General features: G+C 42.2%; 1 protein-coding gene across 3 annotated transcripts in view; it reads right to left on the bottom strand.

Moving 5' to 3' along the window:
- RCSD1 (RCSD domain containing 1) overlaps positions 1 to 17,709 on the bottom strand; it is a 39,017-nt gene extending 21,308 nt beyond the window's left edge. The window contains exon 1 of one of the 3 annotated variants that reach the window (XM_027819981.3): positions 17,517 to 17,709. In XM_027819981.3, coding sequence (XP_027675782.2) covers positions 17,517 to 17,522 — 6 coding nt within the window. In that variant the 5' untranslated portion in view covers positions 17,523 to 17,709. Of the gene's footprint in view, positions 1 to 14,590; positions 14,639 to 17,516 lie in introns of those variants that run through there. The other 2 variants (XM_027819982.3, XM_043538448.1) reach the window with 2 other exon arrangements.
- Between the last annotated feature and the right edge of the window lie 792 nt (positions 17,710 to 18,501).

Here is an 18,501-nt window from a genome sequence, read left to right as displayed (position 1 = left end):
CCTGTTTCAAAGAAAATGGTCATTGTAATTAAAATAAATGATACAAGTTCTATTTAAATGTATCCTCTGATAAAGTCATTCTCCCTGTTCTTGAGGCCTCTTTCCACTAGTAAGGTAGACGCACTGACTAATGCTACATAGTGTCAGACTTGCTATGGCAGATGCAAGCTCAGAAATAGACACCTTTCTGTGCAAGTTCTATCTTCCAGGTAGATTTCTTGTTCCACAAGAGTAAATGTGTCTGAAATCTAAGCTTAATTATTTAGGAGAGACAGTTTAGAGACTCAGTGTTGGCCTTAGGGCCTCTTGAAATAGCGGTATGGGTCACAAAGTGGAAGAGACAAAGACACCTCTACTGCCTTTGTAGAGCTCTGTAATCTGGTATCCTAGCTTCATTACAATTAGGACTGAAAAGGGCCTTATAGAGGTAGGGTATGCCAGCTACCCAGTAGTTTTTGGCTGGTGCTTAAACTTTTGAGACTAGATTAATAGTAGATTTCTGTGCTTTTCTTCACTCCATGGTATGCAAGTCAAAGGAGCATATGGCCTGTGCTGCCTAAACAATGTCTTTGGAGATTAGGAAAACTAGAAAAGAAAGCTGTGAAAAATACAAGATGGAAACAAATTGTTTTCATTAGTAATAATGATACTTAGCATTTGCATAGTGCCTACATAATCAAAGCACTATATATATGAATACTCACAACATCCTCATAAGGCATGTGGGTAATACTACCTCACTTTTACAGATTGAGAAGCTGATGGACAAAGGTAAACAACTTGTCCACAGCCACACTAAGTCCAAGACAAAAAATCTAGATGTGACTTTAAGACCTCCTGATTCCCAGCTCAGTGTATATTCCTCCAGATCACATTGGTTCTTTATTAGTGCAACACGTTAAAGTGTTCCCTAATGTGAGAGTTCCACTTGTCACAAACCCATGCCTAGACCAGCCTAGCATTTGCACAGGATTATTTAGTTCCTAGTGAATTATTGGTTACTCCTTGTCTCAGTGTTCATCTTTCCTTAAGGGGGATTCATTCTTTTGGGTAAATGGTCTTGACTGAAACGGATAGCTTTTTTCATTTGAAAACTGTAGTATATAGTCTTAAATATGCACATACTACAATATATTTGTTAGAGGGCAGTCAACATCCTGTCTTGGAAAAGTGCAAACCCTTTGTGTCCCCAGTTACTGTTTATTATATCTGGCTATATGTATAGTAGGCACTTCCTGTGACAGGAGCCTTGTCTAGCGTAGCCTGCATACTGTCTTTGGGGAAAGGAAATAAGGAGCCACTCCCTACCACATATCCACTCTCCAAAGTGAAAGAGCCCCCAGTACTTTGAGGACCACTGAAGTAACTTTCATAATGAGGACACACTAGATTAAAGTGACCATATGTCCTGTTTTTATGTGGTCCTAGGAACTTAATTTTGGACATTTGAAGTGTCCTGGCTTTTCACTTTATTAATCAAAACATTTTGTTTTTAGAATTACAGAATAAGTAGAATTGCTTTATTTACCAGGAACAAACAATCTAATGAAATGAGTGTTCAGTGTGATGAACAGTGTGGAGTAAAGAGAAGCCAAAGGAATAGAAGTGAGCTGTAGCTCACGAAAGCTCATGCTCAAATAAACTGGTTAGTCTCTAAGGTGCCACAAGTACTCCTTTTCTTTTTACGAATACAGACTAACACGGCTGTTACTCTGAAACCTGTCAAAGGAATAGGGACACTGACAAAACTCTTTGCCTGTTCCAAGCGACTGTTAGTGGCACTTGTTCAGGGCTTTGTGATAAAAATCATTGAGAATGCCAAGATAATATATGTGTGTCAGAGTGGGGAGAAATACTCCATTCCTCTGAGAAATAAGCATGCGTTGCTCTCAGTGCTTAATTTGTAATGAAAGAGGTGCCGGGGCTCAAGCAATTTTTTTACATTCATGACTGACGCAGCAAGCCCAGAAATTCTGGGGCTATGAACTGCCAAGCCTAGAGGTGCCGAGGCTCATCCCTGGCAAGCCCTGGCACAAATTAAGCACTGGTTGGTATTAAATCAAAAGCTGGCAGTAGTGAAACCAGAACACTTTAAAATAAATCTTAGTTTTTGATGTTGAAAATAAGAATCTTAGACTAGATGAAAATGCGCTGCTTGAGAGGTAGCTCAGGGCTCCTTTTACTGGGAAGTCAAACTGAGGGAAAGGGGCATCCATAATTCTGGCAGCTAAATTCCTGTATTATAGGAGACTCAGTGCATCACCTTACCAGTAACTTTCCTGAACAATTAAAGATCCAGGATCCCTTTCCAAAAGCACCACACTTGATTGTCCCTGGTCCCCAGGACTTTCAAACTCAAGCCTCTTCTCCTGAGTGTGAAAGCAGTAGTTAGCAATTATTAAAGTCATCCTGTAACCACAGTTCAGGAAGACCTCTTCTTCCCGACATACAAACTGTACTCTCATATTGGTTTGCTTATCCCTGGCAGACGTAACTCAAAGGCACAGGACTGGCTCTAGACACAAGCAGACAAAAAACTTCTGTAGATACTTAAGCACACACTTTATGTGGTTTGGGGCAAGAAAGAATTTGATCCTCTCTGAAAGGGGCCTTGAAGCTAGCAGGCTACTGAGGTTTCTGAGGTCATGTGAAGCTTGAGGAATCTAGAGATACTCATGTTTTTGGGATAGCCTGCCTCATCCTCTTCTTGAGACACAAAGACTGATCCTGCCCCTAATGTAGCAATGCTGGCAGCTTTTATCTGCAGCTGACAACAGCTGTTACAAAGACTATGGCCAGACTGAGATGGTCCCTATTGCTTCATCTCCATGAAGTTCTTGGAACCATTAACAGGAAACTCTATTGGTGGTATATGGGGTTTGTCATTGGTCTCCATTCTGTTAACACTTTCCCCAAGGTGCATCAGGGGAACATGGCAGTGCTCAGTGAGAGGGGCATTAATAACCACTCTACTAAGACATTGCCCATTTAGCTAATGCCGTTTGAACCACAACCACCCCACCTCCCACTCCTGAGTTTCCCAGCCTGTCTCTTCCCATGTACAGGATCCTGCTTGGCTACCAAACTTGTTTGTTTAACTGATATAAGATTTGACTGCTTTGGTCTGGGAAATATACACAACTTGTCAGCTTTCACCCAAACGAAATAGTGTCTCTCCATACGCACTCCCCAAGTCTTGTTCTTCTGTGTGTTAATCCCTTGTCCTTCTGTAGAAGTCAGATACCTCCTGCTCCTGGAAACAACTGTCAGAATCACTTACCCCATCTACAATGTGTGCGTGTAGGGGGAGAATAATGCAGTCTGGGATAATTTAAATTAATATGCTGCACTTCAATAGCAGCTTTTGTCTAATGATCTCAAAGTATTGCAAACACTAATTGAGGCTGACAACTCCCCACACATGTGAGGAAGTAAGCATTATGTCTGTTTTAGAGCCAACTAAACTAAGGCACACAAGGTAAGTAAATTTGCCAAGGACAACTTGGATGTGTGCTTGTAAGTGAGTTGATAGTCAGGAATAAAATCAAAGAGCCTTGGGTCTCTGTGTATACCACTAGACCATAGTCCCTCTGTAAACAAAGTAGCTTTCTGCTGATGAATTTTTTTCCCCAAAAAAGGGTAAAATATAATTATTAATGTTATCTAAAGAGTAATATTTTAAGCCATTCTAGCAGGAATTGTAGCTGTAGGAACAATTCTGGGCTAAATTCTGCTTTCGCTTACACAAACATAAATCTAGAATAAGTGCTTTGAAGGGAATGAATACCACTGATGTAACTGAACGCAGAACTTGGCCTAAGCAGTGTACAACAACTTCATTTTGAGAAATGTCTTTCAAACAAACAGTGTCCTCATATACATTGCAAAGTTCAGTAATTTCTCTATCCCTCAGCTAGTGAGAGGTAGAGGCAATGGAGAAATTGCTATCTGGGGAGGTTTGTAATGAGTTGGGTGTTTCAGGTGGATGGAACACAGAAAAGGCTGCTTCAGATGAGTGGAGCTGCATAGTACTCAGCTCTCACACCAACAGTTACACAGCTGAGTGAAGAGAAAAAGAGGTGGCTGACCGTAGACAAGAAGAGGAAGCAGACACTGGAGTAGAGAGAACTCATTTCTGAAACTAATTCTATTGTTGTAGCTTCCAAGATATAGTCAGTGCTTACCGAGGATCGCTCATAGGAATAGATAGCCTGCACAGGAAGAGCTTAAGAGGACAGACAAAGACAAAGGGTGGGGAAAAGGATGTAGCCTAGTGGCAGAGTGACGGTATGCATGTAATTTATTAATTAGCTTTAAGTGTCAATGTTGAGCTGAGTCTATAGAGAGTTTTTAAAACAAGGAAGGACTTTTTGAAATACCTTCGAACAGCTCCAGGGAGCTGATAGCAGAGCTAAGGATCTGGCTGCTAGTGACTGATTTTCAGAGGATGCAGACACCTACAACTCCCACTGACTTTGACTGGAGTTCTGGGTTCTCAGGACCTCTGCAATCAGGCCCTACACTAATTGTGTCAAATTGGGCACCCAAAATTAGTGGTCACTCTTGAGAATGTGGGCCTAAACACTTTAAACTTACTCTGGGGCACTTCTAATGATGCATCGGGCGCTCAATAATCTTCCTATGCAAACAAGTTCAACAATGACTGAGTGAAATGTGGTCTGAGGAGAACAGTAGAAGCCAGCAACTCCTGAGTTCTAATCAAACCTCTGACATTGATTCCCTCTGTAGCCTTGAGAAAGTCACTTATCCTTTGTTTCTCAGTTAACCCACCTATAAAATAATTCATTCTCACAATCCACCTCTAAGGTAGAAATTAATGTTCTTAAAATGCTTTGAAATGTATTATAACTAAACAGTTGCAGTACTTTCCTAAGTGGGTAGTTTAAACCATAAAATTTCCCTTGGATGACAGAAAGGCCAAGTACTGAATGGGGACTAAAATTTCCTCTCCCCAGAAACAGGATCTCCAGGTAAAAGATGAAGCACTGGGGAGCCATGGTGCAGGGGCATCTTATGCTGTCACTGCCTAAGCTATGCATATTTAGAGGGGAATATGGAGAACATTAGCTTCCAGGGCTATCAAGACAGCACTCTTCACCTGCACAAAATTAATTTAAAAATTATGTGTGAAAGAAAAGTAGTGAAAAAATTATACTTGGGCTTCTAGAGAGCATAAGAAACAATGTTAAGTTGCAGAGAGGGAGTGGAGTAAATGCAGTAAGGTAGGAGTCTAGATGATTGCATTACTTATTGGGTTTTCTTTCTCATGAGCTACTTGATGAAAAGGTGTCCCTAAAGGCTTCAATCTTACCTTGTGGGAATCTACAGACTAAAACCAGATTGCTTGACTAGCAAAGATGCTACAAATTATGCTCCAAATCTCCTAAAAAGGAACAGGAAGTATGCATCTGGGAAGAGACCTCTTGGTGAATTTGGCTTCAGGTCACTTGTGCTAGCTGTATATCAAGCCCATATTTTTTTATGTCAAATGGGGTAGACATCCCTAGCAATCTAGAGGACACTAAGGCCTTAGATTGAGAATGGAGAAGAGGTGCAAGGTATTTAAGCTTTTAGGGACAGGGACTGCCTTTTTGTTCTGTGTTTGTACAGCACTTAGCACAATGGGGTCTTGGTCCATGACTGGGGCTCTTAGGAGCTACAGTAATACAAATAATAAATATTAGTAATACTTTTTGTAAGCACCTACAGGGTAATAAGGTTATAAGGAATAGCCAGCATGGATTTGTCAAGAGCAACTCTTGCCTAACCAGCCTAATTTCCTTCTTTGACAAGGTTACTGGCCTAGTGGATGGGGGGAAGCTGTAGATGTGGTTTATCTTGATTTTAGTAAGGCTTTTGACACAATCTCATAAGCAAACTAGGGAAATGTGGTCCAGAGGAAATTACTATAAGGTGGTTCCATTGTCACATTCTGAGGTGCAATCCAGACCAGTGAGGGGTTGTGTCACCACCTCCCCTGAAGCTTAGGGAGCCTCACAATGCTTTGCCGCAGTAGCTCCCAATTTGGGCTGCTCACAAACAGCCAAACACCATTCAGGTCACACCCTGAGTGTCTGTATATAGCGACAGCCCTGGTCCAGTAACCTGTCAGCAACACACCAGCCACTCTCTGGCTTCCAGTAGCCTAGTTTACTACTAGCAGGGTGACCTGAACATACTCACAATCCCACATATTCCCCCAAATGTGTGTTCTGTACTGTCTAGTCCTGTCCTGGACAGTTCAGATATTATAGGTCCGTTGCCCCTGTTAAAGGGTCAATATCCAGCAGCCTGCTACTTTAAATAGTGTTACCAAAAAACTCAGTTTAAAGACAGCACTGGATTAGTTTGGATTAAAAATAAAACACATTTAACTACAAAGAGAGATTTTAAGTGAATTCAGGTACAAGGCATTAAAGTCAGAAATGGTTACAATAGAAATAAAGATAAAATGCTTTCTAGCAGCCAAAACTTAAACTAGACTTGGTTCAAAGTAAAATCTTTACCACATGCTCCCAGCGACATTGCTAACCAAATTTTCATGTCAGGGTCCCTCCTAAAGTCAAAAGGTTGGCTCCTTTGGCTTCTTAGGTGGAAGAGAGAGATCGATCCTGAGGTATTTTTGCCCCTCAATTTTATAGTCCAGTCACCCTTTGAAATGCATTTTCCTGAGGGTTATCCCTAAATAAAGTTCCTTCCCACTGTGAGAATTGAGACATGGAGTCTCGTGGTGCAAGAAGTTGCATGTCCTTTGCTAAAATGCAGATCCATCTGTTCTTGGACTCTCCCCTTTGTTGCCAAAGAATGGTTGCTTAACAAGTGAGTGCCAGTCAACTTTGATGGCACCTGGCTAGAGGCGTTAGCTTGTCCTTTGTCTTTGAGGAACAGGTTTACCCCCTCCCCAGACTTGTCTGGTAAACATGTCAGTCATAATTTCAGCTTATGCACGTAATCTTACATATGATGTTGCTACACACATTTAACCATGATATTATTGGCCAATGAGTTATTAGTTTTCAAATGATACCTCACAAGGCAAATTTTGTACAAAGATTATTACAATCGTGAGTAGGGTGTGAATAGAGGGATGCATTTCGTCACAATGGGTGCACAACTGGGTGAAATATTGTAGTCAAAAGTAGTTATCAATGGTTCACTGTCAAACTGGAAGGGACGTATCTAGTGAGTTTCCGCAGGGGTCAGTCCTGGGTCTGGTATTATTCAATACTTTCATTAATGACTAGATAATGGAGTAGAGAGTATGTTTATAAAACTTGAAGATGACACCAAGATGGAAGGTGTTTCAAGCACTTTGGAGGACAGGTTTAGAATTCAAAATGACCTTGACAAATTGGAGAATTGGTCTGAATTCAACAAGATGAAATTAAATAAAGACAAGGAAAAATCAAAGGCACAACTACAAAATGGGGGATAATTGGCTAGATGATAGTGCTGCTGAAAAGGATGTATGGGTTATAGTGGATCACAAATTGAATATGAGTCAACAAAATGTGATGCAGCTGACAAAAAAGGCGAATATGATTCTGGGGTGTATTAACAGCAGTGCCATATGTAAGACACAGGAGGCAACTGTACTGCTCTACTCAGCACTAGTGAGGCCTCAGCTGGAATACTGTGTTCAGTTCTGGGCATCACAGGAAAGATGTGGACAAATTGGAGAGACTCCAGAGGAGAGCAACAAAAATGATCAAGTATTTAGAAAACCTGACCTATGAGGAATGGTTAAAAAAAACTGGGTATATTTAATCTTGACAAAAGAAGGCTGGCGTGAGGGGTGACCTGATAACAGTTTTTGGATATGCTGAGGAGTGTTATAAAGAGGACTGTGATTAGTTGTTCTCCATGTCAGCTGAAGAGAGGACAAGAAGGAATGGGCTTAATCTGCAGCAAGGCAAATATAGGTTAGATATTAGAAAAAACTTTCTAACTACAAGGGTAGTTAAACTCTGGATTAGGCTTCCAAGGGAGGATTGGGAATCCTCATCCTGTTTTTAAAAACTTGCAAAGGTTGGACAGACACCTGTCAGGGATGATCTAGGTTTACTTTGTCCTGTCACAGCACAGGGAGGTGGACTAGACTTCTCGAGATCCCTTCCAGCCCTACAGTTCTATGATTTCATGATACTTCAGCTCTGGTGTGGGACTGCGCTAGTGCTGCTGTTTCCATTCGGTACTCGTGAAGGTTTTGTATATTATCATCATGTGTTCTGGTACCTCCCACTCAGCTCTGTTCAGTGATGCAAGGGCCTTCTCACATTTCTTTCTGTTTTTCTGAATGCTATTATAATTAAGTGAATAGCATGAACTTGAGTGGAGCTTTGCACTGACAGTCCCCCTACCCGACAAGAGGATAAACACTTTGAAAGAGGCCGTGTTCTTTACAGGGAGGGTCTTTATTACTCCGAGACCTGTTGGATTAGCCACTTATTCTTTTTTTTTTAATGGAGTATAAAAAAACCAAACTATTAAATTGTGTGTTTCACAAGTTAAACAGACTAATAACAGCAAGGGTAAAGATTTGAAATTCCAGGGAAACCTAGAACATAAACTCAAGGGGAAAAAAAAATCATTTTCAACAAAGTAAACATGACGTCCAGACAAGAAGACATTTCAAGAGCTTGGTTACCTACAAAGATTGCTGTTATGGAAAGCAATTGGAAAAAGGAAGACAGAGTAATGCTGGATCTTTTTGCATATGCAATAAAGAGTTCCCAGGCTTTGCAAACTTTGTACATGTTTCTTTTCTGAGTTACATTTCCTATATGTGGGAGTTTCCAAGTCTTTAACAATCGGAGGGAGCAGGATGAAGCCATAGACACTGGTGAGAAACTCATCTGACCTGCTAGGTCCTCTGAGGGGTGCTCCTACAAGCCAATCACGGGCAGAGCAGCCACTAACTTCACAGGGGCTCTTCCATCACCTGAGTAAATCTACTTCTTTGAGAGATGGTAGATAGGTTGACAGAAGAATTCTGACCTAGCAGGGTCTACTCCAGGGTTTAGGTTGTTTTAGCTACAACACACAGGGTGTGAAGATTTTCACAGCCCTGAGCAATGTAGTTAAGCTGACCTCACTTGGTAGTGTACACTGGTCCATGGAAGCTTGCAGGATCAGACCTCTACTCAGTGCTGTTGTTCCAACTCAATTCAAAATAGCTCCTGACAGTCTCTCTTTCCAGTGCTTTGTCCAGTCTATTTTTAAATGTCCCAAGGGATGGGGCTTCCATTGCATTTGGATAACTGTTCCAAAACATAATAGATTTTGCTGCCAGAAAACGTTGCTGCTATTAAGCCAACATCTTCCTTTTCTTAATTTCATCGCATTACTCCAAGGAATACCCCCTGGTTCAGTAAACTAAATTATTCCTTACCATGAGGTCTACACCCTTCAAATATATTTAGACAGTTATCATTCTCCCTTTTACTATTTGGCCAAGTGACTTAACTCCATTCTCATAAGTCAATCTTTCTTGCCCTTTACATTTTGATGCTCTTCTGTGTACACGCTATGTTTTGTTTACATCTTCCTGATGCGGAAGCTTCCAGAACTGAAAGCAGCAATCCAGTTCACTTGTATAACTGTATTGATCAAGTACTGGTGTGCTCAGTCCTGTACAAATGTATAGACGTGTTTCCTCCCTTAAGAAGCCTAGTTCTGGCACAGGTGTGGCCCCAAGTGATAGCATATTTTGGAGAAAGTGAAGCAATTTTGGACTCTTGAAGAATCCTTCTAGTAACTGACAGGTGTAAGGAGGGTAAGGAATTATTTAGAGTGTGTGACAAAGCTCCAACCTTGTCTCAGAGGGTCCCACACTTCCAGGCTGATTATACTAGCCTCAGAGACTCACTGTGACCTTCTACATAGCACTTCTTTCTCTAGGGGCAAGGGTCACAGTCTACTGAGCCATTTTCATCATAAGCCAGCAAGGGAGGTGGGAAGAAGCAACCCTCCCTCGCACAGTCTCTGTTGCTTCACAGTCCCTGTGATTAATCAGGGAGAGTGGTTGGGAGGAAAGGGCAGGAACCCAGGCCCACCCTCTACTCCAGGTTCCAGCCCAGGGGACCCTAATAGCAGCTACCTTTGGTAGTTGATTTTGAAACAGGACGTGTACAATTCTCTGGGCCACTTCCCCGCAGCAGTCCCACACTTCCTCACCATCTACTTCACCCTTACCTCAGGGCCTCCTTCCTTGTGTCTGATAGGGTTTGTACTGCCTAGTTTCTCCAGCAGCATGGCTTCCTCCTACAGCTCCGGACATGCACACCCACCTGACCTAACTGGGAGGCTTTAAGTAGTTTCTGCCAGCCCCTGACTGGCTTCAGGTGTCCTAATCAACCTAGCTATCTCCACTGATTTCTGGAAGGATCTTAATTGGCCTCAGGGGTCTTAATTGACCTGGAGCAACTACCATTTGCTTACCCTGGTAACAGGGATTTGTTTAGCCTGGGACTAATATATCTGTCTCCCACTACTTTCCTATAGTCATCTGGCCTTGCCCTGTCACAAGTGGTACAGTGAGGACTAATGGGACGCAATTAAAACTCAAACTAACTATTAGAAACTTGTTAACAGTGAAGTCAGACAGCCTGTAAAGTACTCTGCTAAAAAGAGTGATAGAAGCTCCATTGCTTGAGTCGTTTAAAACCAATCTGGACAGACGTGCTGGAGAACATGCTATAGGGAACAATCCTGCACTAGCCAGGTTGATAGAAAAAACTGTTTGCCTATCTCTGACTTCTACGATTCCGTAGTGTGTTGATACACAGGCTAAAACCACTGAGAATTTTAAAACTAAAACTGTAGTACTATTGGCCAAAGATGAAATGATAAATAACTCTTTAAAAATAACTCAAGGTATTAAAATGAAGCATAGAAAGAAAAATGATTCTGCATAGATCTAAAAAGCAGTTCATTGTCTATGAATTGCAGTAAGTTATAAATTTATGCTATATGTGAAGAAAATGTAGTTGCAATTTTGTCTGTAGGATTGTGCTGGATATTATATTAGGCCCACTGGGCCCGTCTTTATTCTTGTTTTGCAGTCCCTCTATGTGAATTATTCACTTTACAGTATGATCTGACTAAAGGAATGGGAATCAGGACTGTAACAAACCTATATCTCTGTGGATTGGGTACAACACACACTGATCAATGGGTTACATACAGTGTGAGGTATGGACAGACTTGTTTCTGAAGGTCACTAGTGCCATACTTAAAAAAAATACCCTGGTCTGCAGCTATATCAGTTTGTGCTGTGATATTGTCAGATTGCACAAGTGAGGTTAGATCTATGCTTGAAACTGAGACCTCCAGATTACACCTAGGTGCTGAAATGAATGACAATGGTGATTCAAAATGTGGCATCCTTTTAACTGAGTCAATGCAGAACCAATGCACCAGTATGGGGTTGGGGCCATGATGCTACTGGAGGTGTTGTCGGAGATGAAATGTAGAACTGTACTACTTTGTGGCAAGATTTCATAACACTTTCATAGGAGCAGGACAGTGATCTCAGGTGTCCTAGCCAAATTTCAACATTGGTAATTATATTCTGCCTACTAAAATTCCATCTGCAGTTTCAGTTGGAGATGGTATTGTTTTTTCACTTCACGGTCTAAACTTTTAATGTGGCTATGTTGTACTGAATAGCTTCTACATTACAGCAGTTGAGAGTCTTAGCCATTTCATAGTGTGGGGGCAGTGTGTGATCATCCACTGTGTTTAGAAAGCACTTTGCCCATCTAGATCACCTTTCATCCAAGGAAATCAAGGTACTAATATTAAACAAATTGTGTTGCAAAGGCAACTATGGTATTATCCCAAACAGCCCACATGTGGTGGCCAGCACAGCCACTGGGTTACCTTTTTCAACACCTGTTAGTCAATGACAAGGACAACCGGAGAGTTGCTTGTAACAAGACATGCTCTGATCAAGAACCATAATGTTGCTACTTAAATAGCATTTTTGTTGCTACTTAGAACAATAGTTCTAAAACTGGAGACTATTGTCCAAAGGACAAGAACCACCATGGAATTACCTTGTACAACATCACTGCACTTCCTTCCAACTGTAAAGACTGCCGTGAGGCTAAAGCTGGAGTAACCTCTTCCTTTGTTCAGTAGAGGACACCATAGTTATTTTATAGAATATTTACCAAGGGCCAAATTCTACTCAGTTACACCCATTAAATCCTTTCAGTGAGACTATATGCATGTAAGTGAAAAGAATTTGGTCCAGTTCTATTTAGTTGACAATATCAGGGAAGATAACCCTGTTGCAATTCCTGCTGGCAGTATCATTGCATCACTATGTTGCCCATGCTGGCGATAAGATTTTACAAAGCTATAAGCTGGAATTGTTAATGTAAAAGCATTCCTTGGATGAGGCTCCTAGCTGGTGGATCAGTTGGATCCTGCACTGATTGACTTTGGAAGGCCTTGGACTAATAGCCGAGAGATGAGACTAATGACTCAGTAATATATTCCAAGTGACTAAATAAAAATAGCTCTTTTAAAACAATATACATGCTCCCTGTGGACCAAACTCCACCCTAGCTTAAGCAGGTAGTGTTCACATTGCAGTAAGTGGAAGTCTCCTGTCATCTCAGTGCTAAATGTGGTTGTCCTCAAGTCATATCTGCTGACTTGACAGATCAGAACAGGCTTTCACTCTGCAGAGCTAAGGCAGCGGCGAGAGAGTGAGCTGGCCCTGTCAGCAAAATAGACTCTTATGTTCTGCATACAGAGTCTTTATTATTGCTGGAGATCCCAGACTGAGTCTGCAGGGCTGGTAGTTCAAACCTCCTCCCCCACTGCCTCACACACTCAACTGTTATTTGAATTGTGAAGCAAGTACACAGGATCACACACACAAGTGCCTTCCCCCAACTGTCATTGGAATTGTGACTTGCACACACAGGATCATCCAGGGGAAAACATTTTTGCACTATTTGACAAAATTACAGACAGATGCCCTAGTTAGCACTGATCCCATCACTTTCATGAGGAAGGGTCACAGGATTTCCTAGACCCACATGAACAGTATGTATAAAGCAAGCTGACTTTTCCCCTTCTCCACTCTCAAGAGACACAGATGCCTGGAATGTGGTGGAGCTGATGTACTCACTCACTAAAGAAAGTGTATTATGCTGCTCAACCGCAACACTTCCAGCCTATTAAAAAGTGGTGATGGGCTGGGGAAGAGTGACTTGTCCAGTCCTTGGCTCAGGAGGCTGATAGGGTCATACTGGGGCTGGTTGGAAAACAAGAATTCTGTTTTGTGAAAAATAAAACCCCTGAGGTTTCAAAAATTGCTTTAGTTTCTCATCAGAATGAAAATGAGACTTTTAGGGTATGTCTACACTTTGAGCCGAGGGTGTAATTCCCAGCTCAAGGAGACATACCTGTGCTAGCTCTAATGGAGCTAGTGCACTAAAAATAAAATGTAGCCAGCAGAGGGTGAGTGGCAGGAGGGACTAGCCACCCTGGGTACATGCCTCATGTCTCGGATGAGAGTGTACTCAGGGTGCCAAGCCCCTCCTGCTGCTCATGCAGTGGCTACGCTCTATTTTTATCATGCTAGCTCAATCAGAGCTAGCATGGGTATATCTTCTTGAGCTGGGAATTATATCCCCATGTTGAAGTGTAAACATGCCCTAAGAGAGTACCACCAGCCAGAATAACCAATAGCGTAGTAGTTAGAGCAATCATCAGAGATGTGGGAAACCCACATTCAAGTCCTTGCTCTGCCTGATGCCGAATAATTATTAGTAGGACAGAATAACTGCTTCTGCAGAGGTGTTGGGGCTTGGAGAGAGGACTATAGCCCCCTGGATTTTTAGTATGATATAGTAATGGTAGACTAGAGCTCAGCGCTATGCTCTACCACAGTCTGTCTGAATGTCCTTTAAATAGGAAGGTAAGTCTGTTTGTATTCCCTTCAGAGGGAGCAGTTGTGTTGGACTCTCATGATGAGTCTGACAGCTCATGTGGGAAGAAAGGGGAACAGAGGGCTGAGAGAATCTTCCTTCCACTCCTCTGCTTCTCCCCACTATCTCACCTATCGGGACTGGGGGACAGGCCAACATGGGTTCTTGTGGCAGTGACAGAAGTAAGGAGTTGATATCATTCTCACACTCAGTGCCCTGCCTGTATCAAGTGAGGACCCATAGGCCAGCAGCTTCTGCACATGCCTCCTGTGGAGGATGCCCCAAAGCAGAGAGAACACAGGCTATGGGACAGGGAACCCATTCAGTACATAGCCACAGAAACAACATGACCAAATGAGCTGCCAAAGGAGCAGAGAACTGCTCTCCTCCCTGGCAAAATGAGAACCCATCAGGAGTCAGCTTCCTGGAGGGAGATAGGAGTACAGACACCAAGAGGAGGAGAAATGAAGCCTACTGAGGGATACAGAGAAGGGAGAGGTAAATGTCCCCAAAATAAAGTGGTCAGCTGCATCCCTACTGTTCAGAGAAAATAAGAACCACCTCTCACCTTAGTCCAGAAAACGAACTGAAGCTCAGAGACTTGGATTGCTTCTGCCTACCTTATTTGTAACTTTCATGTGCCTCTGCGCTACCAGTCTCCAGCATAAGGGTGGCAGGGAAAATGCCATAACAATAACCTACTTAACCAGCCGCAGGAGGTAGTTCCACAAGAGGCCTAATCTCACAGGGTTTCCAGCTGTGTTTCATAAATCTCAGAGGCTCTTACAGTTCCAAAATGCATTTGAACTTGAGGCTGTTTATTCAGATCAAACTCCAAACCTTCTAAGGTAATTACAAACTAACAGGGCTGCATGTTTCCCCTACTCCCAATTCTGTGAGTCCTGGGGAGAAAATATAGTGAATGTTCTCTTGAGGGAAGTTTGACTTTCAGTATTGCTAACCCCAAGTGTTTTACATTTAGTTCTTTTTATTTGCAGGCGGCCGGTAGAACCTTTTAGGATTCATGTTTTCAAGCTTTAGTCTGGAGCCATGAAGGCTAGAAGCTTACTTTTTAAAAATGAAAGATGAAATTTTTAGGTTAAACCTGACTCAAGGAGCAAGGGCATTAAGAAAAACAAATATCATGAAACTCACAATAAAACCATAGGAATTGGCAACCTTGGACTTTGCTGTATTCTCCCTTACTTGGGGTGCTAACCCATCTTTGTTTGTAAAGCAGCTGACCTAACTAAATGCTCAGTATGTTCCTGATGGCAGACTGGATAAGATTCTAGCTACAAAACACAAAGAAAAACAGAAGCAGTAAAAGCACACAAGGCAAGTGAGCCCTAGTTATTTTTCTTCTAAAGGTTCTAGAGATCTGATGGAAATGGCAATCATCTGGAGGTAGCCCATATCATTCTGTAGTGCTGGTAATCATCTGTCCCATTAGTGTGAGGAGCTTGCCAGTTATACCAGCTACAGAGCATATAGCTGCTCTGCACTCTACAACTGAAGCAAACAGCCTGGCAAAGGGGGAAATGACAGAACTTGTTCCTGTTGCACCAATGCATTAAGCATGGATCCTGCAGACAAAAGGCTGCATCTATGACTATATTCTGGCCCAGCTGTCTGCAAAATGCTCTAATGAGAGAAAAGCAGACTGAGAAGGGACCTGGGAATTCCTGAGTCTTTGATCCTACCTCTGCCACTGGCTTCATATGTGGCCTAAACCTCTGTATAATATTAACCTTCCTTACAGAGGTTTGAGAGACTAAATTCATGATTAGTAAAATGTTTTTGAAGATGAAAGGTGCTGTTAAATATAATAACTAAAAGGATATGTGATGGTCTACAAATGGTTGAAGCAAGTAAATATGTAGGCAGGACAATAATTTATAATGGTAAAAAGGAGATAGCTAGGAATAATGGAAAACACCTAGAGAAGGAAAATCTTAGATTAAATCTGAGGAAGAACTTCTTGGTAATGAGATCTGGTAGGCCCTGTGTGTCTCCCAGAGGAAGTGGAAGCCACATTTCTTGTGACCTTTAAAACACAACTGCATGAAACACTAGAAAATACATTGTCCCGTATTGGTGGAGAATGGATTAGATGCGACCTAATGTCTGCTCCCACTCTAAGTATTAGTCTGACTATAAGCATGTGATTTCCTGCATAGTAAGTACTTTTTATGTTAGATTTTCTACTAGCCCCTGAATTTCATGAGTGTCTGGCTTTATAGCTTTATATATTTTCTGAGTTTCCTAGCAGGCTGAGAATCACCCCTGGATAAGCTTTAGTCTGTTTCATTGGCTTATGAGACAAACAACAAAGCCCCTTCTCAGACAGAAGACATCACAGAATGCTGTACAATGAAAGAGGATAAAACTAACTGTAACTTAAGGACAGTTAATGACCCAGGCTTGGCTCTATCAAATCCACAACCCCGTAGGAATCCATTTAATTTGTGACCCCTGCAACATGGCTCATCTTGAGCTGGTGTGATCACTGCTTGATTCTGTTCCACACATAAAACCTGGGTGAGCACAGGTCTGACTGCCTTTTGAGGACTTTCTACTGAAGGTGCCTTATCTTTAACCCGTGCCCTTAGGGCATCACAGCACACACAGGGGCTGGTTTAGCAACTGGGAGTTATCAGAACTCTTTGCTCTTCTATGGCAACTTTCATCTAAGGCTCTCAAAGTGCTTTAAAAACTCGAGTGAATTCAGCCTCATACCATCCCTAGGAGCTAGGGAAGCACTATCACCCCATTTTGCATTAATGGAAACTGAGGCACAGAGGGGAGAAGCACTGTGCCCAAGGTCATGCTGCAAGCCAGGGACAGGGTTTGGAATAAAACTCTGGAATCCTGACCCATATCTCTGTACTCCCACCATCAGACCATGCTCCCTGCATTCCCTGGATCGGGGGTACAATGAAAAGTACACGAAATTCTTAATTATATGGTATGAATTTTTTTACATAAACAAGGTTTCCTATGTCCGCTGCTTCCTGAGTCAAAAATCTCTGATTTTGACAATGAAAATGAGATTGCAAGATCCATAAGGGACAGAAGGAACACTGGGGTCTAAAATAAAGGACATTCCTGCAAAAGGGCAGCTAAGATGTATGGCTACAACTATCCACATGAAGCCTGAGTTTTAGCTCTATCAGTTAGTTCCTCCTTCTGTGCCCAATTTTATAACCGAGTGTTTGAATCATGCCTCATAATTATGCAGGCCCTTGAAGGTTACTGCCTTCTCCAACTCAGAGGAAGAGGCTCAAAAATGAATGATACTCCACACTCCTACCCCATATTCACATGATCTCTTCTCTCCTCCTCCCCTCCCAACTTTAGAATAACCCTGTGCAAGAAGTTCCAAGGGGCATTGAGGGGGTCATTTACCGTTTGATACAGCAAATGGAAATGATTACCTGCTCCTAAGTGGGAAAGTGCCATGTAAAGGTGGAGCTAATTCAATCTGAACTGCTGGGGCAAGTAAGTCAGCAAAGCAACACGCGGCTACTGAAATAAATTTTTTACCTCCATATCCTGCAAGTGAGGGGTGTCCTCAGGACAGTCGCTCTTCCCCACCCTTTCCCCCCTTAGCTGTGGAAAGTTTCTGCCCAGCCAGAGTGAGAACTCACTGCTGAGGCACGTCTAATATAATATCCAAGCCCCAGCTCAGCTTGAGAACTGACAGAGCCCAGTGAGCAGCCCTGCACTAGAGAACAAGGAAGGAGGGAGGGTGGTTGAGAGGAAGGGAGGGTGGGGACTGGAGGGGGAGGCAAAGCAATCAGGGTTTAAATTTAGACACAAATCTAAACAGATACTGTCCTTCCCAGAGTGCAGGGCTCAAGAGAATGCTAGCAGCAAACTCTGCTGCTCTGCCCAAACATAGGGGCACTAAGTGTGTATTTCCTCTGTATCTCTCCCTTTCTTTCTCTTCTGTCCATACTCCCACCATAATTTTCTTCTTTTTTCTTTTCTTTCTTCTTCTTCTCCCTACATCTGCATTCTTTCCCTCCTCTGTTTGTCGTCGTTTTCCCTCTCTGGATCTGCAGTCTTTTCCTTTTGCTGCAGCCGTTCCTTCTGTCTTTTTCTTCTCCTCTTTCAACTTCTGACCTTTTTAATCTGTAGCTGGGTGAGAAGATTTTAACTGACACTTGGGATGGGCATGGGGAACATAAGAGGAGGAGATACATATCATTATTATATTTGTAGGGATGAAGGCTTCATTGTGGTAGGTGTTGTACAAACACAGAATAAAAAGATGGTCCCAACTGGAGATGTAAATTGCTAGACTGAAACAGGATTGACTTTTTCCACTTCCAGTCTTTTTCTTTCACCACTTAGTCAGAGGTGCTAATTCAGGATGCTACTTTTCTCAGTAAAGACTTGAGCACTGACAAATAAAGCTACAGTTGTGGTGGTAAAGCTGTTTTTTCTTTCTTTTTTTTTTATTTTTTTGGTAGATGCACAGGATTTAGGGTATGTCTACACTGGCAGAGTTACAGCACTGGCAGTT

This window comes from Chelonia mydas, chromosome 1 (assembly GCF_015237465.2).
Source record: "Chelonia mydas isolate rCheMyd1 chromosome 1, rCheMyd1.pri.v2, whole genome shotgun sequence".
NCBI classification, from domain to species: Eukaryota; Metazoa; Chordata; order Testudines; family Cheloniidae; genus Chelonia; species Chelonia mydas.
This window is presented reverse-complemented; position numbering and strand designations above follow the sequence as displayed.